We start from the raw sequence: 26,497 nt of genomic DNA, 5'->3' as shown, positions 1-26,497 counted from the left end.
TCATATTTACTACCAATATACAAAAAAAATCCAAAACAAGTAGTAAAATATTGCTGTAAACTTACAAAAATCAATGTAAATTAAACAGTAATTTTTTTAATGCCGCGAATAAAATATCCACCGACTCAGTATGTTTTCCAATTGTGTTGGCAGCACAAGTAGTACTTTTAGCAATCTGGCAAACATTTTTCACTACTCTACTACATTAATGCTGCGAACAATCTTTTACATAAATTCAACAGCTGTTTTTTGTTTATAAACAAATGCGAAAAGCCGGATCGTCTAAAAACATAATTTACGTTGAAACAGAGAGCAATATGTACCAGAATGTGTTTAATTGAGGAATATTAATATATATACATTTGCAATCGAATTATATTCTTTGTTAAAAAGTAGGATCTAACGGAAAACCATTTGTTGACATTGTTGTTATTGTTCTTGTAAAGTGTATGTCAACAAAAATAAACATCAGCTGCGACACCTACTGGTAATCGACACAAAACTAAAGTACAAAAAATAAACGAAAATATCGAACCATGGGCGCACAGTTTATTGAGTGAAAAAATCATTTTTGCACGGCATTTAATTAGTTTATATACTTTAGTCCGAACAAACGACGGTCATGCATGACGCAGACCTAGAAGCTAATGCAGATAGTGTTAATTATCTCATTACACAATTATGTAGCAGACTTGCAAGTCAACATGGCTTAAAGGAGCCTGAGTGTAGCACAGCAGTGCGCGAACTAAAGTCAAGCGCCTTTGAAATCTTGCTGAAAAGATCGCCAGAACCTAATGTATATCCAACAACTGCTGATACATTGGAATTCGATCCTCAACGTGCTGTGGATATGCACATATTCGCCGCTAAGCTGCATTCGCGCGCCGATCCTATTGTTTGCGCCCGTTATGCGGCACTTGAAGAGCAAATGGCAGCCATTAGCAATGTGCTCTACTTCACCGAGGATAAAGGACGTGACATGCTGCAATTATTGCTCTTGCTGCAGGGTGATGTGCGCAAGGAAGATCAAGTGGTAAATGGATTTTTTTTTATCATTTATTCGTACATATGTAAATATTCTTGTATTTCTAGCCTGTGCCCAGTCCGCCCACGCTACTTGTACCTGGTCCATTCACCCTTTTCGCCAGCTACGAAAATAATAAATACTACCCCAAACAACAAACATGCGATCTATATAACCCACAACCGCGCTTATTCAAAGGTATAAAGGATATCGAGCCGCTTGATAACCCTTATCTACCGAAAAATTTGCTGGGTGAGGAACGCAATTTATTGGCAAAAATTGAACAAAAATATGGTGCCAAGCATACGCGTGCACCGGCCACAGCACAGGACTGCACATTCACCGCGATGACGCGTCGCCTGTTAGGCTCTACGGTGCGTATAAACTTGAATACTTTTCGTCTACTGACCGACAATGAACCGCCACCACAAACAGTTGTCAACATAGCGAAAAAATCAAAGGTATAAATAATATTGATTGTTACATACTTGTATAGATTTATGCATAATTTTTATAGTTAAAGTTAAAAGCGTCCGACGCACAACACGCGTTGCCTGCAGTTGAAAAACAGCAAATCTTGGATGAAGCACCGCGTATACTCTCCTGGAACTGGCAAAGTTTGGGTTGCCGTGGCGTGCTGCGACAACGCCCATTCGCCAGCGAAGCAGGCGTGATGCTCGATCTCAAGTGTCATCTAATGCATACGCGCGGACTGAGATTTGAAACGCTTATAATGACCAGCACTGCATTTCTGCGTGATCTAAAGTCACTTACTGTAGGCATTCAGTCGGATATATTTCAGCATGACGAGCGCATGATCTTCCGCATGCACCCCTGCATCACCGTGGAGGGTTTGCTGCCAGAGACAGTCAGCAGCTACGCAGCGAGTTTCCAGGAGGGCGGCACTTGCTATAAACGTTTGCAGACTATGATACAGAAGAAGGACTATAAGTTGATATTTGAAGGCTTCATATTTCGCGTGAGTAGTGTGAGAGCTTTCGCAAACAACAAGTGCATATTTTTTCTACTTGCAGGCACTATGCAGCGCCATAGATGAGTATCTACTCACCTTTCGGCAGTATGTCTTCGCGCAGCATGATGAAACGCTAATTGCGTACTATGCGCGCATGCGCAAAGCTATGCGTCAAATAAGCAATCTGTCCTTTACGCTGGCCGTGCACACAGACGGTATTTATTTGTTGGTGTAGTAAAGTGCGAGTTTATTGTAATTGTATGCTTATTCGTCATTTTCACAGTGGACGCGCATGTGGCGATGCCGATAGGCTCACAGTTTCTCGGCTATTTGTATCGTGAGATCGTGCACACAACCGAAAAGGACTATATAATGCTATTGGTTTACATATTAAAGTCATGCTGCCATGTTTATTTCAAGTATAAGCGAAAAATTCTTTTTTTTTTTTACTCTTTACTACGCCAATTACTAATTTTCGCAGGCATTTGCAGAAATGGATCTACTACGGGCTATTGGACGATCCATCCAATGAGCTGTTCATTTGCTTCGTGGATCATTATCGTCCCGACACGAAGTACTTCTATGATAAAGCCTACTTTGTGCGCAAAGAATCCGTGCCGGGCTTCTTCCAAGGCCATGAGGATGACATTTTGCAATGCGGCAAGTACACAATGCTGCTGAAAGCTTACAAACCGAACGTAAGCGCATATAATAAATGTTTCTTATTTAATTTTGTGTTTACTGAACCCTTTTGCCTTCCACAACAGCATCCACTATTCGCGCTCGACTACCCGCTCATATCAGTGTGCCTCACGTATGAAGAAATTCAGCGACTCAAGAAGAAGTGCATCAAATATAGAGAGCATGCACGCGCCGCGTGTGGCAACAGCGATGTTAGTATACGTCAAATATTTGAAGCACGTGAGGCCAAGAAACGCCAATTTTATCAGCGCGCATGCCAGCGCACACGCGAGAACCTCGAAAAATGGTCGCTGGAGCAACACGACCTCGCGTTGTTGGCTGCTGAGCAAAAGAAGCGTCGCTTGGATGAGCTGACGTCACAATTGCAGGATGCGAAGCAGCGCAAAATCGATGAGCGTCGCGCCAATGTTGAGCTAGAGTTGCGCTTGCTGCGTGAAACCGAAAGGCTGGAGGAGCAGCGTCTGTTACGTGAAAATATTAATCTGCGCAAACGTATCGAGTATTATCAGGAGCTCAGCGATATGATGCGCACCGATGCGGGCGGTAAAGTGAGCGCCAATCAACCTACAGTATCAATCGAGCCACAAGCCGAACTCGCGCAACCGTCGAAATTGAAAACGCAGAGTGAAGGCAGTGGTGAGAGCAGCGCGGCGGCACCACAGACGCCAGGCAGTGGCGGCACTGATACCGATTTTGAATCCTGCTGTGGCGAGGAAGCGAAAGATGCCGATGCTGACGCGGATGCCGATTCAGCTTCATTGTATGCTGAATGCTTGTCGGAAGAATTCGTGCAGAAATTCGCAGAAAATGAAAACGAGCTGCACGCGATTTGTATTGAGCCGTCGGCTAAATGCGTTGGTGACACCGACGCAGATAAGACATTGGTTACGTTGGTGGCACCGCAAGTGGCTACCTCGGAAACGAGCTTGCATACCGCGTTGGGGTATAGCGCGTCCCAAACATCAACTTTACTGGCAAATCCATCCCAAAGCCCATTTTTAAAGCGCAGCTCCTCCGATGTGATCAATTCAAATGAATTGGCCACTGCTGGAGTAACGCAAAATCCCAGCAGCACAACGGTGACAATTTGTCCAGCCACCCGCACTGAGCCATTGACATCAAATATTAGCAGTACCACTGTCACCATGGAACCTGCGGCTGTAGCAACTCAGAAACGTAGGTTATATTAATTTTTTATACATTTTTATATCTAAATTGCCTTTAACACGATTCTAGCTCTTTCGGAGGCACAACGCAATAAGCTGCGCGTTCTCGCCCACGAATTCGGCACATACAGCACAAACACTCAACAATCAACTCAGCCAGACATCAACTTAAATACCCTGCCAGATGACGAGTTGACAGATTTGCAGCGCAATCGTCGACGCATGATGCAAAACGATCTATTTTCCGAGTACAATAAGAGTCCGCTTCCCGATCGTGCACAGCTTAACCTCAACTTAGACACGGAGCGCGCACGCAATCGTCGACGTGTGCTCGAAAGCGAATTTGACATACTAACTGGGCATACGCCTTCAACTGTTACATTTACCGTAGAGCAGGGCACAACGCCTATGTCCACCACCTCGGATACACCGCTCACAGATTGTGCCGCAGACCTACCGCCTGCTGCAGCGCAGCAAAGAGATTTAGCTAATGGCAATGTTTCGTCGAAGTCCGCTTTAAAAATCAATGTGGAACTCGCTAATGGGCAACAACAACAAGTAGCTGAAAATGCGACTGCTATGGATGGGCTGCTCAGTTGCCAAACTGCGGAAACACAGGAAGCAGCGCTGACGCCAGATTGCGCATTGAATACTGCTGGCTTGCAAGCAAAACAAGGATTTGATTTTGTAGACACCGCTCGTGTAAAGAAACATCAACAGGCAGTCACCGTAGAGGCGACTATGCAGCCGGACTCCATGTCCAATTCCTCCAGCGCTGACGAAACGGAGGAAGTAGCCATTCCAGTACAAGACTATAATGATCCCTACAAACGTAGCAGGGAGTTGCTAGAGAGTAATTTTACCTGCGCGACACGCAGTCCTTATATTCGCTTGAATATGAGCAAAACGCCAATGATCGTGGCGGCCAAGAAGTCGCGTGAGTCGTTGCAGCAATTGAAAGTAAACAGTATGAGTGTCATTACGTTAACAGAATTTCTGCAAAAATCCGTAATTTTGCCGATGACCACGCATCTCGGCTTGGTGAATAACGAAGTAATGCGTCTATTTCTCGAAGAGTTGCATATCTTGGATCATCTGCGTAGCTTAAGGCATTATTTCTTTCTCATGGACGGCGAGTTCGGCTCCATAATTTGTGATGGCATTATCGGTAAATTGGAGAGTGGCGCAACCCCAACGAAGCTACTTAACTATCAGATGCTGCATTCGATACTCGACACAGCGCTCAGCTCAAGCATAACAGGTAAGTGAACGTTTACTAACTTAGCAGTACCGATTTTGTCCCTGGAAGTAGTGAAACTCTTCGACGAAGAAGCTTCATACTCCTGATGTCTCTCGTTGAACATTTACATAGGCCTGCAATGCCCTCCTCTCCAAACAATTTCTATTGGAAAAAATATCATCCCTGCAGTCGTGTTATTGACCCGAGCCGCCTCCTAGGAGCTTCAAATAGTCATTCCTTGATTACAACAACGATTCAAAGCAATTGGTCTACCAGAATACGGACGCATTTAACTTCAGACACGCACTGGATGCCATTCATAGTGGGTCCGCTAACACTTTCACCGGCTCTCTTCTAGTAACTGACGTACTTTGGAGTTAAGCCACTAACCATTGCAGACGAAAAGTTCGAGGTGCTTTGCCATTCTAGAGTGATCCTTGCTTAACTTCGTTCTGCCTCTTGTAGCAGGTTATACCCATACTTATCCCCGACATACCAAATATATATCTTGCTTGCAGTGAATGAGTCTAATCACCTCTTTGCAAGCTCAATAAATCCCACTTATCAAACATCCTAGGACTTAAAACTGAGACTTACCGATTTAAACGGGGTTAGATCTTCAAAATTACAGCCCTTGGCCGGATAAAATCTGGGTCAATTCCGGTGAGTACAACCCCTCTCTTTATGGTCCGATCCCGTCGAAAAGGCATGTTTGCTAAGCCTCCCGTCAGATTACTTCGATGGCAACTAGACCGAACCTTACCACCCAAATGGGGATTAGGAAACCGTTACACCAACTTTAACTACAGAATAAAACCCTCAACTTCACAGGCAATGACAAAAACGCTGAGAATCTCTCCTTCACCATAAACGATGTCCCGCAGAAATTCGACCTCGCCAATCCGGGCGTGCTGAATGTGCTTAGTCTCAGCTATCGTATCGAGTGGCCACTGAATCTCATACTCAATCCTGAAACACTGGAACAGTACGGCAACATTTTCAAATATCTGCTGAAAGTGCGTCGCATCAGTTGGGTGCTGGAGCGTGCATATCAAATACTCAAGGAGGCGTTGAAAAAGCACGGCAAACAACTGTTACAGTCGCCACAATATCGTCATGTGCAGCTGATACGCCACAAATTCTATCATTTCGTTCATGCGCTGCAAAATCACATAACCGCGAACGCGTTGCAGGCCTCTTGGAAGACATTCAAAGACGATCTGCTGCAGGCCAAGTCCATTGAAGATATCTATCGTAAGCACACAACCTATGTGAAGCGCATAAACTTCCTGTGCATGCTAAATCGACATAGTGCGGAGTTCAACAACACCATTGAAAATATATTCAAGATATCATTGCGTTTCTACAAGTGAGTTGACTGTATTTTGTATTGTTGTTGCATGTTTAGTAAATTTATTTTCCACAGCAATCTTAAGTCGCGCGAGTTCAAGCAGCGCAGCGGCGATGAGCACTACACACATTCACGCTACGACAAGCTGTCCAATGACGAGCAAGAGTTCGACAAAGTAATTAAATTCACCATATACCTGGGCACCAAGATTGTTCGTCACGGTTATCAGGAGGAGATTGGACAACTGATTGCCTTGATTAATGTGAATCAGTACTACAGCGCAAGCACGATACCGTAACGCTTTAAAATCAATTAGCTTTATATATCCACCCACTGAAGTTTTGTCTTAACTTTGTAATCTCTGAATTTAATTTTGAAGCTCGAATTTGAAATGTTACTATGAATTAATGGCTAAATATTCTAATTGTATTATTTAGTTAAAAATGTGTTGAATTAATAAATAATAATTAATATTGCCTTATGTTGAATTAAAAAGTGATATTTATTTTCTTAACAGTGCAATCCGTTTAAGCCAGATTAAGTCGACAGGGAATATCAAGAGACATACTGTGATAGTCCGGAATGAGGAATATTGGGTTAGCGAAATTAATGACTGGCCGACCGATTTCCCTGTAAATGGCCAGCAACGTTTCTTTGTCCTTACTACCGGAGTCGCCTTGAGGATCTTCTTACGGCTCTGTACTTTGATATTGATCGCAGTCGTATGCATTGTGAAGGAGTATGGACTATCAGTAATTTCCAAAGTTGTGACGTTGTTCAGTGTTAGAATTTTAGCCTCATCAACAATAATGTTGGTATAGACTGCATGTCTTCGTCCAGTAGGTCTTTAAGTTCGCTGTGGATTTAGTACGGGGGAGTTTTGGACTTTTTGTAGTTAAAAAGCGTGAAAGGTCCAGGATATAGGCAGACTTTCCGGAAGTCGTAGTGCTGGCACTCGCCTATTGAACTAGCTAGCTGCTGATAGTAAAGTCGCAAACTGTGATAATTGCAGCCTTAAAGTGCTCTTCGGTGCTCTTAAGTGATACGTGCTCTTATTTTCATAATAATTTACTAAATTTTTATGAAATATTTAGCAATTTTATAAAAATTAGTTAACTCGAACTGAATTTTAAATATAACTAAACTTTGACCGTCGCTTCAATCACTTCCACTTTATTTGACGAGCAGTGCTGCCAACGCAGCGCAAAAGTCAGCTTAAAATATCAGTGAAAAGTCCGTTGAATACCAATCAACCACAATTTTAAGCACACACGCATACAAAACACAACAAAGAGCGCACTTCAATTCAGACGGAGAGCGAGCAGCATTGCATTTGCCATGCGTGCATATATGCATGTGTGTGTGTGTGTGTGGCAATTGGCTCTCTGCACGCATCTTCATTCGTAGGTTTTTGGTGCGCTCGCACGTTTGGCATGCAAACAAAATTCAGTATTAAATTGAAAATCTCGTTGTTATGTCGTGTCCGCACGGTTGGAATTTTTCGAATCCCCCTCTCAAACGGCACCGCCACACTCCCCGCGGTTGCAACTAACCGAATAGACAACCAAGCTAGCTGGCTTGCCCACCCACCTTAGGCGGGAGTTGTGTTGTGTGTGCACACAGTGCGGCTGCAACAGCTTGCAGGAGAACACACGAAAAACGGTACTTATCCTTCATTTTGTTGTGTGATGTGTCAAAAATCACGAAAAATTCATTAATAAGCGAAATGCAAGATTGCTGCATGGAAATGAAGTGGAAAATTAGTGAATTGCAAAGTGCGAGTGTGCAAGTGATGGACTGCAAAAGAGTGCGCGATGACTGGACAGCAATAGTAGACAGCAGCAGCAGCGAGTAGTGTAGTGAGACAAAGCGTGCGGTCAAGTTGGAAAAAAGATTTCGGTGCCAGCAAATATACGAGTATACGGGTAATTTATTGAAAAATAAGTTAAAAGTTTATGCGAGAATGTTGTGAGCGTGCAAAAGCGTTGGTAAAAGCAACAAAGTAGTGAAAATCTGTGTGAAAAAGTGTAAATACCACAGAGCAGTGAAAAAGTGAAGAAGTCAATGTGGAAAACTTCCAGTTAAGCGCACGACGAACGTATGCGGCATGGAGGGGGGCGTGTAAAAAAGCGCTATGTCGTACAAAGTATGTTGTGTACGACGGGTGGTGGGGCGAACGAACGAGTGGGAATCGCAGTATGCGTTGCGAGCGCTGGACTCACCAACACACACACATACACACAGATAGAGGCATAAGCATATTTACATACACCGACACACGCACACACGTGATACGGGGCGCTATAAAGTGTTTTATGTATATACAGTTGTATAAACGAAATGTGCGCCCATAATGCACAGTGCGCGCATACACCTACATACATACATATGTATACACATACATATTTATTTATATACGTGCATGCGACAGAGCGCGTATAAAATTATGTTGTTATGTGTGTGTGTACAAGCACTAAAAGGCTTACATATTTACATACATACGTTTTAAGCTAATGTATACATACAATAAACGCTCCCGCTGCTGCATGGCATGCAACAAAAAATAAATAAATGTATGAATGTAACAAGAAAAATAAGCGAAATAAAGGCAGACGTGCTATAGAAGCGGCTAAAGTGACTGGATGATTTACTGACTTACTGACTTATTTTGACTGACGCAATGACTGAATCACTGACAAAAAGGCGACTAAAGGAAAATTTAAAAACAAAAAAACGTTAACTTCAATTGCTTTGAAGCTAGAATACCCTTTACAAATAATGGAGTTTTCAGTTTGCATGACAGCTATTAGATATAGTGGGCCGATCGGAATACCTTGGTATAATTTAGCGTTTTCTTTGACAATAATCCATAACAAATTTCATGAGGATAGCTCGTGACATCAAAAAGTTTTTATACAAGACTTTAGTTCAGTTTATGTCGCAGCTATGTATGTATAGTATATGCTATGGTCCGCTATCGACGGTTCCGACAAATGTACGGCTTCTTGGGGAGAAAAGGAGTGCTATCTCAAAAACTGGGGGTCTACGGACGGTCTAAATCAATTCAACTATAGAAAAACTGAAAGCAACACTAACAACAGGCAACATTAACAATTATTGAACCCAGCAAATATATTAAAAATCCATAAATATTACTCTCCAATATTTACATGTCTTTTAAAACAGGCAACTGTAATCCTTTTTAAACAAAAAATACATTATTACATTCCATAATTTACTAAATTCTAGTAAACGCGCCCACTTTTTAATGAGTCGCTGCCGCTGTCAAACGCTTACAGTACGTACCGCAGCAAGGCATACGCGACGAGAGTGCAAGCAGCGTAGACACACACACATAACATATGTATGTATATGAAACAACGCTCCAGGCATTCCAACTAGTAGTGATGAAAAAAAACCAAAAAATACAAAAAAACAGAAATTGTGTTATTTTATGTGCTTAATGTTATTTCCATGCTTCATACACTTTCCGTGTAGTTTTTTGCCTTTTATTACAAATTCCCTACGTACTGCTACAGCAGCTTCGTCAACATTTTCGTGTATCAGCGCTTCTGTGTATCTACAAGTTTTCTTATTTGAACACAAAAAGAAAAAAACTAACTTTCAACACAGTGCCAAATAATGACTGCGGAGCGCGCAAGCATTACCAATTTAAAGTGAGCGCAGAGAAAGAGAGTGAGTGAGTGAGCGCTTGCGTTTGTTTGTGTACGTGAGTGCATGTTCACTTGCAGTATCTGTGTGTGCCGTAGTTGCAAAGAGGGTGGGTGGGCGCACGGCAGCAAGGCAGCTATAAGTGACAATGCTGCCCAATCACTTGAAGAAAAAAATCGTTTTCTCAGCTGTTCGTACGCAAAAGCAGCGCTGTCACTTTAGTTGGTAGAGTGCCACTATAGCTGTCACGAAACTGTCAAAAATGCTATTTGACGTTTATATTTAACAGGCGCGCTCACATGCGCACGCACACTAATTCACTGTACAGTGTATGTGTTTGACTCTCGACAGGAAATATACGACATTGCTGCTCTTCCGCTGCCAGCAACGCGCGCTCGCTCTCTGTATGTGCATCTTCATTTGTTTATTTACGTTGCAGCATTGCCAACTTGCGTATTTTTATTTTATCATATGTTTATATGTACATTCCAATAAGAAGCCAAGTATGCGGTTGTGCGTGCTGCGCATGTGTATTTTTATTTATATGTGCGGGTGTGTGTGCGTATATGTTGGCTTCACGCGCAACTCGATTACGTCCATTAACTGACTATCCATGAATAATAAAAAAGTGTAGTAGAAATTTTAATTGAATTTGTTGTATATTTTAATTGAAAGCCGCTTAATTAATAATTCACCGTAATCTCAGCCGACAAAGTGCTGGAAATAGCGAAGTGACAGTGACAGCGCTGCTATCAGCAGTAAATGAGTGTCAATGTGAATGTCAAGCATAAAATTAGAATTGATACGCATTTATTTACATATAAATGCAACTATTTGTGAATGAAAATGTGTATGAAGTGCAAAAAAATAAAAAAATACAAATAAATAAGTTTAAAAATTTCTGCATTAGAAATACTGATTTTTTCTAATAAATAGTTAAAAAATTAAAAAAAAATCACCTAACAATTTTTTTATATTTGTTGAACCATTATAGCTTCAAAAATACTAAACATTTGAATTTTGTGTCAGTGTGTGTAATATTCAAAATTAGCAAAAATGTAAAAATTCAATTAGAAAATGTGGAAAACAAAGTGTTGCCAATTGGTATGTGCCACTATACTGTCCGTTAATTCATAAACCTAAAATGCAAATCAACCATTTGGTTGTCACCAAAATTATCGGTTTCTCTGCGGCTGATCAGCAAAAGTGTCAAATTGGAATACGTCGGCTTTAATCTTTAGTTTGAATTTTCACGGACCAACAAATGTCAGTTGGATAGAGCAGAACAAGCATTGATCAGCTGTTTGCACGTGCAAAAGTAAGTAGCGATAGACATTAGCAAAAAAAAACAAGAAAAACGGTAACTTCTGTTGCAGTGAAGCAGTTTGTTTAGTTGCCAACATTTTGACATCATTTTTGTACTACGATTTGTCCTTTGCTTCATAATAGGCCTTAGTTTCGGCGGTCATCTCTTCATTCAACGAAAATTTCTCCCCAGCGAACATTATTTTGATATTAAGAATAGGAAATAGTCGCTGGGGACCAGATCTGGAGAATATTCACTTACTTACTTATTCAGTACTTCACGATGCCATAAGCATACCAGCCGATTGTGGCGTTTTATCGACGCTTTGGAGCGGTTTTATAGTGTGTAGTCCACTTGAATGACTGGTGATTGGATTTCGAAGTGAAATGATGGAGCCATGTTTCATCCATTGTCACATATCGACGATAAAACTCGAATTTATTACTCTTTATAGTCTCCAAACACTGCTTCGAATCATCAAGTCGTCGTTTTTTTTTGGTTAAAAGTGGCACCCACTTTGTACAGAGCTTTATTACACCCAAATATTCGTTAATAATATGATATCTTAAGAGTGCAGGCACTTCCAGAATTATTTTGTGGACTTTTTTGATGTTTTCGTCGGTAACAACCTCTTTTGGGCGTCCACTGCGTTCACCGTCTTCGGTGCTCTTTTCATCACGTCTAAAATGGCATACTAATCATTGATGCCATTGTAGTAGTCATCTTTGCGTCAGGCCGGCGACTTTTCAATTGACCTGTTAATTGTAGGGCTTTGATTTTCTTCTGGTTATGTTTGAATTGAAAAAGATCTCAGCAGGTCTTGAAGCACAATTTCTTCTACTCAATATTATTTGAATATCAACCAAACTGCGGTACAAACTGGCCTGGATTTTTCCGAATATCAAGTTACAGAGTACCTTTCGTTGAGCGATCCGATCAGCTTGAGTTTTACTTCGAGTTTATGTAAAACAGACTTAACGCACTCGTCTTTCCGTATTCTGACGTTAAGGTGGACCTCAAATACTTAGACATTTTGTTTGAATTGGAGAAATGTTCAAGAGCATAGTTCCTTCGTCTCAATATTACTCCAAAGAATATCAAACCGTGGTTAAAAGCTTTGGCGATACCACTGCTCTGGAATGTCTATTCTGTCCCAATTGTTTCCGATATACATATGTTTACATAAGTATATCGATGCTACGGATCACGTTTTGTGCAGAGATCCGATCAACTTGGGAGTCTCCTGCAAGTTAGTATAAAAAAGTTATAACGCGCTCGGCATTCCGTATCGCGACTATGTAGAAACGTGGACCACACATAATTTATTTTATGTATTCATCTAATATTTATATATCGCACATACTTCACTGATTTGATTGCCCACCCAGCAATCAAAACAATTTAGGCGCCAATCACGCCCACCTACTTCCACGCTCAACAATTTCCAATCACAACAAAACGCTACATTTGTTTTCTCCGATACAAGCGTTGCTGTTTTTTTTGTTATTTTTCTATTTGGTTCGCATGTTTGTTACGTTGTTTACAGGTGGATCGCGTGTGTTGATTTTCGATTTACTACTTAACTTCATTATCTCTTCACATAATTTAACGATAATGAGCACGGAAAACCGAAAAGCGATAGCAACAACAACAGTAAATAAACAAAAAAAAAAAAAAAAATAACAACTGCTGTCTATTTAGCTGTGGTGTAGCGGGAGCGAACTCCGAAAAGATAGATGAAGCAAATAATAACAAATGTGTTGTAAGGAAATATTAAATCCAAGTAAATTATTTACTCGCGGTGATTTTTTAATTGAAAAGCAAACAGCAACGCAAGGTCGTTCCGAATACTAGCCGCGCTCAAGTGAAGGGGTTTCTGACTACGGTGCTTTGTTTTTGAACTCTTGGCTGCCAACGGGTTGTTAGTGTGGTTGTCGGTGCTTAATGGAGTACTCGTAGTTTGTAGCCGCCAGCGCTGTGTTATCGCGCTACGCTGTCTGGCCGCTTTTCTTGATTTATTTGTTTTTTATTTATTTACTTTTTGTTTATTTTTTATTTGAAATGTGTTTCTGTGGAGTTGCTTTGTATCTGTCGAAGTTTTTTGGCAGCGTAAATATGCATTTTTGTATGAATGAGGTAACTGAAAGCAATCTTTAATCTTTTTGAAATTGAAAAAAGTTTTTGTGTAAAAAAAAATTATAAAAAATTCAAATCACATATGGATAGTCTTTTCGTATTTCTAATCAAACTTCAACTTCTTTTTAATTTATTTATAATAACAAATAAATAAGCAAATATACATCATTTTGATCGACCACTTTTTGTCATTTTTCTGCTAGAGACTTTATTCCATCAGTGCAAAACTTTCATCAGTTAAAAAGGAAATTGCGAAATTTCCCGAATGGAAGCGAACGAACCATTGTTGTGCTACACGAACTGATACAGCACCGTCTCCGTAAACTTCACAAATTTCATTGGTGGCATTCTGGCCTCTTTTATACAAAAATTTCAAAATATAGCGAAATTCTTCATTATTTTCACTCATTTTTGCACAACTGTAACTTTTTTTTTAACTTCCCCCAATTTAATACTTTTTTTGTTTTAAAAGAAGCTTAAAACCTCACCTTTCCAACACTGTATGGTATGACACAATGTGATTGGTAGCGCTGGAGACAATCGACTTCAACGATATCTACTGACAAACTACGAAAAAACTTTTTCGACTGCCGTAAAAGTTTTGTTTTCTCGTTATTTTTTACAAAATCAATTTATTGCTATCTAAAATGTACAAAGAAGGCATATGCTTATTTTGCTAAGAGCAAGCTACAAATGTAAACAAACCTTCGCTTACTCTCCGCTGCCGTCACAATTCTCTTCACGCTCTTTCTTTCTCTGTTTTGTTTGCGTTTTCACCATTTAAGTAAATTGCTTTTCTGTGTAGACAATATCTGACTTTGCCTCGGACTTTTCAGACAAGCTAAGATAAATCAGCACTGAATTTCGCAGATTCTTCTGAAAATTCAAACAATGACAAACCCCTGCTCTGAACTTGCCTTATTTTTCTACTAACATTTTGGTCACTAGAGATTACGGTATTTAGGGTTTTGGACAACAAATATACGACCCTAACTTCTCAACTTCATGACTTGCCCCATAAAGACCTAACTACTACTATTTTCTATCACTTCTTTCTAGGTCAGTAGTCTACAAATTGTCAATAAACTGATATTTCAGGTTTGAATTATTTAGATTAAACTTTTCAAGAGAGAGGGAGAGCGACTTATGAAGGATTTAAGAAGTGTGTTGTTGTTGTATCGCCAAAAAATATTCTTGTAGTGATTTTGAGGAATTATGCCATGTTTACAGTCCTAGGCTGGATAGCAATCCGCTTTCGCTCCAGTTACTTAGACCCGACGTGCGTGAGAACGGTTAGGAAGTATGTCTACACCTGTGGGTCAAATAAATATAGCTAAGTACCCTTTCTTCTTTATGGTAGGTGTCTTGAAGTTTTCCAACTTGTTTGAAATCGATACTGAAGAAAGAGTCTTAGCAAAAGTGTGAACCGGTGTCGATCCTAAAATTTTAGTATAATTAGTTTATCATAGTTCATGAGTGTGGATGGAGCTTCGCCATTGGATTTAGCATGGTGGTCACAATTTGAAGAACTATCCAGATAAAAAGAGTTAATGAAGTATGCCCGGGTTATCTAATGACCTATCTGAATTTGGTCACTCCTCACAGTTTTATCAGTTTGTACCACCTTATCTTTCCTATTCTCGTAGGAATGTATTTCTTTCGTCACATTCATCAGCTACTCGTTTCAACATCACTTTTTTTAAACCTGATGTGAAAGTCTACATAAAACCTACTACATCCGCAGCATTCATCCAAGAGGTCCAGGGTGTCAACGTGTACGCGTGACATAACTATCAACGCCTACAGAGATGTCAGGTGTAATTACGTGCAAGAAAGTTGCAGAGGAAAATTGAATAAAGCAGAAGAAGAATAAGAAGAAGAATAAGTGTTGATAAACGCTGGCGATGCTAACCGATTTCCTGTCTACCTAGTACTTGGAAGCGCCAACATCCACTGCCTATTCCTGCTCTACTCTCTCAACACTTAACTCTTTGTTATGCGTTGAGCCTGTCATTACCGCCATAGAGCCTGCTCAAGTGTGCGGGCGTAATCATAATTCATAGACGAATTGCATGGGTGTGAGGGTATATTTCGCGCATTTGTTGTTTTTGCTACTGCTTTTGCTGTCAGCAACACATGACGTATGTCGCGCAGAGACTCGCATCCTTCCTTGCGCCTCGAGCGACAGCCTGACATACAAGCGAGTGCGCAAAGCGCCTCCGAGGTGAGTACACAAGTGAGTGTGGATTTCCGGTGGCGTTGTGCGACGTCTGACATCGAGCATCCGCAGAGCGTTGAAAATGCTCTGCACTTAACTGCTTACATACTCGTGAAAAAGTGGAAAAAATGCCAGTTGCTGCGCGTAAGCAAAAATGTTGAAGCGCTTGAGCGCGCGGGTGGACAAGCGGCTTGACAATCAGCTACTTATTTGTTGCTGTTGTAAGGGGCGCAAAAAAAAAACAAAAAAAGCGTAGGCAACCAGCGTATTTCTTGATGGTTGTGGGGCGGCGTGCGTGTTGGGACTCTTGTTCAGCCAACGAACCGGAGATCACAGCGCTGTAGCGTTGTGCGGAAACGTCGACGGATGCACGACCGCACGCACAAACAGTTAAACTTATAAATACAAGCATAAGTTATCATACGCACTACTGTGATATAAGACGCGTACAAACAAATACATACATACGCACATATACACGCGCAAGCTAACGGTTTTGTTGCGTTTATTTGTTATTTGCCTGCCACCAACAAGCAAATATACAAATACACAAACGAGCGCAAACACACATACAAACAACGGCAACGCAATGCGTGACAAATACATGCCGCTACTTACACCAGTAATATGCATGTATGTACGCACTGCTTACCATATGTATTGTTGCTGTTGTTACAATAGCTTGTTTGTTGCTGTACATGCAAGCGTCGGCCGTGTTGCGCTGCATTCATTTATTTTCGTTTCTGTTTCCTTTTTGTTTGCACTGGTGTTGGCTTTTTCGCGCTTTGGACGCTTGTATGGCGCGTTGCTGCCGCTAGCTTCCATCCAACATGCAACAACGCGCGTACGGCTTTTCATGGCATACTTGCAGGCGTTACGTCTTGTTGTTGCTTACAGTTGTTGTTGTTATTATTTTGTGTTGAAAGTTCTCTGCTGTGCGCGCTTTTTATCTGCCATATCTGGCCATACCTGCGTGTGTATGTGTGCGATCGCAATTCGTGCGCGAAAAAAGGCGCGAAATAGCTTTCTGAATTGTTAACGAAGCGCTTTTTAATATTTTTTCCATTTTCAGTTAGCATTTATGCTTTTTATTGTTATGCTTCAATTGTGAAATGGACAAAGGGAGTGTAATAAGCCAGGCTTAGTTCTGTTATTTTTGAGGAAATTAATTTACAAAAGACTCCCGGAGCTGCGATGGGTGGCTCAAGCTTATTTCGATATGGTGAATTGGAATCACAAGCTCCCAAATTTGATTTGTATTCATACAAGTAAATTTTCTGGGACCAGTAAAGTTCTTTGCAGGGGAAATGAAATACAAAGCTCCAAAATTAGATTCTGGGCACAAAGCGGTATTGACCCGAAAATTCGTTGATAAGCTCTTGAGCCTTTGAAATTCCGCAGCGATCAGTCAACCAGTTGAAAAGATCTTCCCTGTATAGTTAACCGATGGCTTTCATTATCCTTCTGTTAGCCGACTGACAATGATAGGTGGTTAAGCTCACCTCTAACTTTGTAAGAAAGCATACTTCATCATTCCATATATGTAGAAATTGTATTTGATGTATGATAGACATTGCGACGTCCCATGAAACTACTAAGAACTTAGGAATTCTGAAGGCATCTGAACTCAATTGGCTACTGGTTTTGGGACTGTTGGACAAATGTTTATCAATAGATTAAATAATATTGTGGTAAGCGTCGTCATAAAGCATTCAGTAGGGATTGCTGATTTAAAGCTTGCAGAAACTTGTCAACATTTATCTCAGCTCTCGATAAGCCTCCAAATATACAAGTACCATAATTTTTACCAAGTAAATAGGGAAAAACTTTGCGTTTTGAACTTGAGAGCTCGAGAAATCTAAAGATGTATTTATGAAACTTTAACCAAAGTTCAGACCGACATAGATCACATATAAACCCGCTGAACTCAAAAGCAGTATATCTATAGACTTACAGACGAGTTTCCAAGGTTTAAGGTTTAAGAACACTGTTCAAGCGCGAGAACTCCAAAGATCCAAATTTTGAAACTTAAATCACACATCAGACGGTAAAAGACCACCGAGTACTTTGCTGAACGCTGGAACCTTATGTCCACTTATATGTATACTCATAAACGAGTTTCCAAGGTTTACACTCGTACATGTGTGTACGGTGTTCATACACTATTCAAACTTGGGGACGCTCCATCTTTTGTTACTTCAATTAAACTTTAGACGACCACAGACCACACCTTAACTTGGTGAAGTCTATTTAAGCTCGGAAACTCTGAAGACCCAACTTTTGAAACTTTGTTAGAACTGCAGATAGTCATGGACCACATATTAACCTGCTGAACTCAAAAGCAGTATGTCTAAAAACTTACAGACGAGTTTCTAAGACTCTCATACCTCTATTTGGAAACCTATTAAGCTCGGGAACTCTAAAGATCCAACTCCTGAAACTTAGAACTTAGCCGGTCACAGACCACACATAAACTTGTTGGACCCAAGAAGTTGTGATTCCTCTCCGCTAAATGGTGGAGGCCACCCAAATGAGCTTTGCCCACCATTAACCCAATTTTCAGCAAAATGTGAACTCTTTCGTGCACAATATTAAAATTACTTTGCTGAGCGCATAATGCGTCCATACAAATATTTACAGAGCCTTTCAATTAACAACGCACTCAACACACAACACAATTCAACGCGAATTCTTCAAAATCCTTGCAACTAATTCCCGAGGTTTTGTGTAGCGACTAAAACCAACTAACTGACTTCGGCTGTTATGGCGAATACCAGCCACATGGCAGAAAGTTGAGCACTACACGGCATACACTTGCCCACAAGTGCTTGTGTCCCCATTGTGAGCTCATAAAGCAGGCATTGTCTCTATACGACTGGCGCGAGGGTTGCCTGCGCGCTTGGTGTTGGCTTTCAAATACTCAAAAACTCAAGCGCTCGACAAACAGCCAACGAGTCAAACTACACAGGATGCGCGCTGAGCAAGAAAAAATTATAATAATGAAACGTTGCAAGTTGTGGCGAAAAGTGGGTGAAACAGTACTTATAACACAGCAACTGACGCGAGTTGTGGACGCGTGCGGCGCAAGCAAACGGCAGGCAAGCTCCAAATCCGTCTAACAAGTGGATTAAGTGCGCGAAACATGTCACCAACAACCGGCAGACAGTAGATAGGCGAGCGGCCGCGCTTCGTGTAAGAGCTGTGAGTATGTGCGCGCAACTGCCTCGGTTTAAAAGTGTGCTAGCTTGTGTGGCGCACTCACATGTCACTTGTGGTTACACGGTCGACAGTTTATGGACTCAACACAAGCCGCCAACCACCAAACCCCCAAACTACTAAGGCAGCGCGACTTCGTACGTTATTGTTGACGTGTATTGCATGTAGTGCTGTGTATGCCGCTGCCGCCTCTACATCTGCCGTCGCGCTTCCGCAATGGCAAGCACACGTCCTATCGCCACCTCATGCTGTCGCTGCTTCAGTTCTGCGTACTTTTTACGCTACTTTTTTGCGCTATTTTTTCACGCTACTCAACATTCATTATCCGCAACGCCAGCACACCAGTGCGCTGCTTCATTTGGATGCAACGTTGCATTTGTAAAACTCCTTTATGCGCTGTCGCCGCGCTCAAGTATTGACATATGCTGATTTGCTGGCATCACTTATTTTTTATGGATCCCATATAGTTTTGCATCCTTTCGCCGAGCACTTCTGGCATTAGAGGTCTGCTCATGAATACGCTTTGCTTGACAATCCTTTACGACGTGTGTCATTTTATAGCTGTTATGGCTATTGTTGCTGTTGTTTTTGGCTTGTAGGGATTTAATTCACTAAGCGTTCGTTAGGTTAACGAATCGGCGTGGCGTCAGTATACATGAACTGGTGTTGAGCAGACAATTACCGACAGAAATGTGCCATGAAGGCGATTAAGCGCCGATAGAGGCGCGAAGTGAACGTTTGGAGCATAGCGTGTGGAAGAAAAAAACTTAAGTTGTTCGGTAGTTGAAAAAAGGACTTCTAATTTACGAAACGCCACCAAGCGGTGTTTGTAGAGTGTTACCATCCTCTGTTCTTTTTCGCGTTCTCTGTTTTCGCTTCGTGTTTAGCACGTGCGAGTGCTTAGCCCGTTAGTCAATTGCGTATTTGAGCGCAACAAAACTAAGCTTTTAGTAAGAAGTTTAATGAATGTGCTCTAATTATCGGCGTATTTGAAATGCTTGTATTGTGAGCGCTTTTTAATAGAACTTTACTTTCTTTACAGGGGAATGGGACCTAAAAAGCGTCTCATAACAGCAGCTGCCGCCGCCGCTGGCGCCACTACCACAGAGCGTCAGCAACGCTCGTCGAGCAACCCAGTCGCAACGGCGAAAAAACGTCCTACACCGGGCAAAGCACACTGTTCGCCAGTGGCGCGTAAACCGATTGCCGTTGCCAGCAACGCGACGACGGTGAAGCGTAGTACGCACGGTCGGACGCCGTCCCCAGCTAAGAAACAGCAAACAGTGGTCAGTAAAGAGCACGAAAAAATTAAGGAGGCAGAGAAAGATAATAAGTTAGAGAAAACTGAAATTGAAAGCAAAGTGTTCGAAAATCTTGACACGAATCAAAGCGAAGTGGTCAAAGATATTGGCAACGCTGAAGCTGCTGAAGAAAGCTTAGCAAAGGATCAACCGAAAACGAAGCTCGAACAACCTGAAGATTCAGTTAGAAATGTTGCGCATACAACTAAGTCTACAAAGCGTACGCCCTCTCGAGAGAATGTGAAAAAATCGAACACTTCCGAGACGAAAGAAAAGTCTTCCTGCACAACAAACAAAAAGGTGGAGTCGGAGAAGCAAAAGGCTGATTCGGAACCACCAAGCACATCCGCCACTTCCGCCAATAGCAATAAAAGCAAGGTGGAAGATCGTAAAGATGGGAAGAACAAAGCAATAAGTAAAATGCTCAAGAGTCTTGATATACAAATAAGCGGTTTCGATAATATACTGCCAAGCGAGGAACGCATACAAGACACGCTAAAGTCTTCGATATCAGAGAACGTGAAGACGAAGTCGCGTGCAGCTGCGGTTAAAGTGATAGCGAGCTTAAATCCGCCAAAATCAAACATAGCGCGTATAAAAGCTCGACAAGAGGAAGATAAAAAGGAGAAGGCTAAAGAAAAAGATAAAGACAAAGATAAGGAAAAGGAGAAAGACAAGGATAAAGATAAAGAAAAAGGGAAAGACAAAGGTAAAGAAAAAGAAAAAGAGAGAGTGGAAGAAAACGATTCAAAGTGCAAAGAAGCAGAAAAAACAATTGATGCGGCAGAACTCAGTAAGGAAATCTCAAACATACACACAGACGAATCTCCAATCATCCTTGACGAAACCTTAAAATCGAATAAGCATACGTTAGACTCTGTCAAAGAAGACACTACAAAGAGTAGCGAATCTCAAGCGGCTCCCAGTGAAACGGACAAAAATCCTACTGCCAAAATGGCACCCAAAAAAAAGATAACGGCTAAGCGTGCCAATAAGACCGACGCCAATCAAAAGAGCAAAAAAGCGCCTTCTCAAAAATCAAACGATGATGAGTCCAAAGCACAGAAACAAAGTGGCAATCCTAGAAATGATGCCATAGTTGGGACACCTTTAAAGAAGAGACTACTTAAGGCCAAACTTTTAAAGAAATCTACTGAGGAGGCCAAGGAGGAAAACGCCGGAACCAGCATGCCAACTGAAGAGAAATCAGACCCGCAAGGTTGCAAGGCTGTAGAACCACCTGATCCACCAGACAAAGATAACGGAGAAACAAAGGCTGAAAAAACTCCTAAAAAAACGCCATCGCCGAAAAAAGTGAAGACGAATCCAAAGAATCCAGACAAGTGCAATATACAGGAACCTGCGAAGACAGTTGTAGAACCTTTAGAGCTAATAGATAAAGAAGAAACATTAAGAATAGTATTAGATGCTAATACAGAGGTAGTGCAAATGGATATAGAAGAAATGCCGGTTTGTGCAAGCGCTCCCAAAGAAGTGGAGCACAAGAAGGAGGAACTGGATGTTAAGCCACAAGAAGCGGACGTCGAGATTGTGAAGCTGGAGCCACTGAAACAGGAAGAAATCTCTGAAAAAGCGGGGAGCTCTGCCCCGTGCTCACCACTTATTGGAAAGAAGCAAATGTCAAATATTAAGCATAGATTACAAAGCAAGTACAAAGTGCCGCCAGTGAAGTCCAACCCCACTGCCAAGATGGCGGGTAAGAAATCTAAATTTGCGCAAAAGTTGGCAGTTGACAAATCAAACAGTTCTGCTGCCAATGATATCTATGACTTTCGTTCTGGCTCTGAAGAGGAGGATAATATTAAAATGGATCTTCCTACATTGAAGAATCTACGTGAATTCGCCGATGAGGAACACAAAACCAAATCCATTAAAGAGAGTCTCAAGAGTAAAGAAACCTCGTTGGATATTGATGAAAAGAAAACAAAAGTGGAGGAGGCACTAAAAGAAGAACAGTTGCTAGAAGGGCCGGAAGAGATTAAAAAGTTAATCGAAAATTCTCAAACTGAAGAAAAAGCAAAAGAGGACACTGATGAAAAAGAAGCTGACAAATCACATAAAGCTGATGATGTTTCTCGAGCTGTTGCTCAGTCTACATCTAAAACTAAAAAGGTAGTCAAGTCAAAGGTGACAAAGAAAGTTTACAAGAAGAAACCCTTGATAACAAAGAAAATTATAAAAGCAGTCAAGGGAAAAATGTTACAAAAGACGGAAAAATCAAAAGTGAAGAGCAGTAAAGTACAAAAAGACTCCTCCACGGCAAGCAGCGACTCGGAAGATGAAAAGAAGCTAATCGACTTTGGTCCTAAACGTCATCGCATGGCCTCACTAAATGCCTTAGCCAAGGTACAGTGTCTTTATGAGAACGAATCACGCACAGCGTATGAGCTGGGTCTGTCAAAAGCAACACAACTTCCACCCAAGATCCGCACTGTGGATGGTAGTGAAGATGAGAAAGACAAAGAAAAAGAGAAGGATAAGGAAAAAGAGACGGATGAAAAAGGCAAATCAAAGAAGGATAAAAAGAGCGACGAAACTAGCAAAGCCGATGAGCCGCAGAAAGCTGAATCAGATGATGAACCACAAGAGGTGGAACCAAAGCGAGAATTGCGTCATGTACCCGGCGGCCGCGGACTCGGTAAGCATTGGGAATTCGAGGAAAGTGGTGACACTGAAGATGAGGAGATAGACAAAATGAAACTGAAGCGCAAGAAATTACAGAAAAAGTTGGCGAACAAGAAAGAAAAGGAAGCTGAGAAATTAAGAGAAAAGGAAAGAAAAGAAGAAGAGGCCTCGAGTAGCAAGATTTCCAAAGCTAAGGAAGACAAAGACAAAGAAAAAGATAATTCTAAAGAAAAGGATACTATCAGAGTAAAGCGCAAGTATACAAAAATTAAGAAGCCATTGAAGAAGATAGTAAAATTGAAGACCGATACTTCCGATGGTGGTGAAAACACCGAAGTAAGCGATAATGAAGACAAAGCCCAGGATAAAGAGAAATCAAAGGTGCAAAAAGCAAAACTAGAAGCTCGAAAACCACCAAAGAAGCGCAAGCGCATGCTACGTGAGGAACTAATTGGCGATTACAAGGGCATTTTGGCGCGCAAACGTATGGCGAGTTTGAATGCCAGCGCCATAGTTGCGGCCACTTACGAGGTGGAACGTCATCTTGATAAAAATCTTGCCTATGGCAGCTACGATAGTACCGATGGTGAGGAGAAAACATCTACGCCGGCAAAAAAATCTAAGGATGTGGCAAAGGACTCTAAGAAAGCGCCCACAGCCACAGTAACATCCGACGAGACTTTGAATGCAAAAGATACTGGCGAAGTCACTGCCAATACTACGGCCACAGCCAATAGCTCGAATGCGTCTAATGCCAGCGGCACTGCTAGAGAGTCGAGGCCGTTGAATTTGAATGAAGAGAGCAACGACTCAAAATATTCAAAAGATACCAAAGAGACAAATACAGATACAACTACCACAGCCGGTTTTCGCGATTCGGGCAGCACAAAGGACGCTAAAGACTCCAGTCGACCGACTTCATCCAGCGTCGTTATCGTACAGGATACCGACGTAACTATCACGGGTGTGTATGTGAACTCCACAACGGGTTCTGGTCAAGAGGCATACTGTAAAATGCAATACCGTGTCCAATCGAGTGTTACCGAGGAACGAGTGTTGCGTCCCAGTTCGGTAGATCCACCTAAATCTTACACGCCGTTGAGCGCGCTCTCTAGCATGTTGCCGCCAGGTGCGTCAACAGGTGGAGCAATGAGTGACGGTAAGTTATAGAGTTTTTATCATTTTAATTGATATTAATTTAAATTTTTCTCTACCGCCCCACACAGCGCAAGTGTCACCACCACCACCACCGCCGCCCACTGCAGTCGGCAATACCTTACCTGAAGCACTCAGCGGTGCTGGCATGTATCACGCCAGCGATTTGGGACTACATCCCGAGCATGGTGCGCCTGAACATGGCCCACCACCGCCCTCGTATGCAGCCGCCGCCGCTGCGGCAGCTGCTGCCTATCATGCACATCATATGTCGCCAGCTGCAGCCGCCGCCGCTGCGGCCGGCATGCATGTACATCATCAACATCAATATGCACACGCACATGCGCATCAATATCCTCAAGTAGGCGGTGAACATGGCATGCATGCTGGGCCTCCAACCACAGCTGGTGGTCCGCCACCACCGCCGCCACATCTCTATCAACCACCGCCACCGTCACATTACGGACCGCCGCCGCCACCACCGCCCACATCGAGCGTGGTTGGACCGGTGCGCTGTGATGTGGTATCGCCACCACCAACTTATCGTTCCAGCGTCTATGCGCCACCAACTGGACCGCCGCATCAACAGACAGCGCCCAGTGGCCTGCTGCCACCGCCACATTCCACGCTCTCCATGACAGCGGGCAGCGGTGCGAGCGCCTTCTGCGCGCCCAACATTCATCATCATCAAGCACAGCATCAACATCAGCACCAGCAGCAGCAGCAACAACAATCAGCAGGACCGCAACAGGACGCAAGTGGTGAGTCTCCAAAGCAAATTATTTTATATTTATTGTTTATGTGTATATATACTCATAAATATGAGAAGGGTCAGTAACATTTTATTAACAACAAACCCTACAATGATCGTAACTGTAGTTGTATAGTTTATATATGTACACAACTTGTGGTTACATTTCAGTTAAGCTCTCTAATGCATTTATATCTTGTCTTCTCCGCTATTGCTGCTATGCTGCTTGATGCTCCCTACCTCGCCCACACTTTAACATTCATATAACCTCCTCTCAAAGCAAGCAAGTGTAACGGCACAGTTCGTCTCTGCTCATGCCAATTAAATTTTTAATTGGATCTCGGGTAGGTCGTGTTCTTCAGCTGTTGTGCTTAGTTCATCCGGGTTAGTTGAAGCATTGCGAGGGCCGCCTTTTCTGCCGCCGTGCCAACTTAAGTAAAAGCTTTTTAACCCCTAAAGTGACAGATTAAAGAGCATAGAGCGGAGCTGCTTTTGTAATTTGCGTTTCTCCTGTACTGTTATATGGGTTGTGGTGAATCTATGAAAGTGTCTAGAAAAGAGCAATGAAGGTCTCGATTTATAAATACTGCATACAATTATTCTTTCAATTTTCCGATTCCAAGATATGAAAAAGTAGCAATTTTAATTATCTTTACACCACCTTGTAACGTTCGCCCTCAGTCGCTCTGACCTAATCAAAACGCAAAGTTTCCCCCCTCATCTCTATCACATATTTACCATGTCTCCAAGTGTCGCTTCATGCATATTTAAGCGAGCCTGCTTATGCTTTGACATTCCGTCAATTCAATGGTTATGTGTTCACAGTTCTGTTGAGGTTAGGCCACACTGCTGTCTTGCTTGCTACACACGCCCCTTTCACCCATTCACACATTACGGTACTTTCGTATTTGCATTAAATGCGATTTAATTTATCATTATAAGCGTTACTAGTGCGCCTGTCGACCCAAATGGCTGGCTGACTGACTGCCTGACGAATGAGCGTGTTGGGAATTTCGCTTAACAAGCTGCCGAATCTTGTCAACATAATTTAATGGCTGCCAGTTTGGCAGGTGGCAGTGTTGTTGATTTTATAGCTGTTATTGTTGCTGTAGTAGTATTAGGCTGATTTAAGCACTTAAGTGTATGCTAAACATACATTTGTTTTCGTGCCGCTCATGCTTGTTGCTATTGTTGTTGTCTAATGTGTCAATAAAATCGAAATCTGTGTTAATTATTGCTTTTGCGGTGACACTTCAGCTGTTGGAATTTATGCACTAAGACCGTCGGAATGTGCTTCTGTGTGTAGACTTGCGGTAGGCAATATCAAGTGAAGGAAAATATAGTAAGAAAATGTCGAAGGCAAGTGGAAGTTCGATAAAATATGCGACAGTAAGAAGCAAAAAAATTATTTTATGTGTCTTAGCAGCTTATTGACAAAATATATGGAACTGCTCCCAACTTTCGCAGGGTTGTTGTCTCTTCCAAGTGTTCCGATCTAGTGCTAGTCTCTTGGTTTAACTCCAACTCTTTTGAACCTTTGATATTTTGATGTCCAAATTTCGTATCTAGATTAGAGCGTTTCGACCTTTCCTTCGACTACCTTGTGGACTTCAGTCTGTGTCTGGATCTCGTCTCAGAAC

At 41.9% G+C, this 26,497-nt stretch overlaps 2 protein-coding genes across 3 annotated transcripts in view; both read left to right on the top strand.

Moving 5' to 3' along the window:
* The first annotated feature begins 500 nt into the window (after positions 1-500).
* LOC126758333 (gamma-tubulin complex component 6) lies at positions 501-6,802 on the top strand. The gene is made up of 10 exons (XM_050472567.1): positions 501-1,033; positions 1,093-1,485; positions 1,542-2,003; positions 2,059-2,212; positions 2,281-2,416; positions 2,479-2,695; positions 2,765-3,875; positions 3,936-5,126; positions 5,937-6,474; positions 6,532-6,802. The coding sequence occupies exons 1-10, from the start codon at positions 623-625 to the stop codon at positions 6,752-6,754; spliced, it is 4,836 nt and encodes a 1,611-aa protein (XP_050328524.1). The 5' UTR covers positions 501-622; the 3' UTR covers positions 6,755-6,802.
* Positions 6,803-7,943: 1,141 nt separating this feature from the next.
* The window catches only part of LOC126760708 (uncharacterized), a 189,223-nt gene continuing 170,669 nt past the window's right edge, over positions 7,944-26,497 (top strand). For both annotated transcript variants that reach the window (XM_050476549.1, XM_050476548.1), the window contains exons 1-4: positions 7,944-8,381; positions 11,123-11,446; positions 20,047-24,110; positions 24,178-24,867. In XM_050476549.1, the coding sequence (XP_050332506.1) occupies positions 20,051-24,110; positions 24,178-24,867 (4,750 nt within the window). In that variant the 5' untranslated portion in view covers positions 7,944-8,381; positions 11,123-11,446; positions 20,047-20,050. The remainder of the gene's footprint in view (positions 8,382-11,122; positions 11,447-20,046; positions 24,111-24,177; positions 24,868-26,497) is intronic.

Source organism: Bactrocera neohumeralis, chromosome 5 (genome assembly GCF_024586455.1).
Source record: "Bactrocera neohumeralis isolate Rockhampton chromosome 5, APGP_CSIRO_Bneo_wtdbg2-racon-allhic-juicebox.fasta_v2, whole genome shotgun sequence".
In the NCBI taxonomy this organism is placed as follows: Eukaryota; Metazoa; Arthropoda; class Insecta; order Diptera; family Tephritidae; genus Bactrocera; species Bactrocera neohumeralis.
The sequence above is the reverse complement of the archived record's forward strand: the minus strand, read 5'-3'. Positions and strand labels throughout refer to the sequence as shown.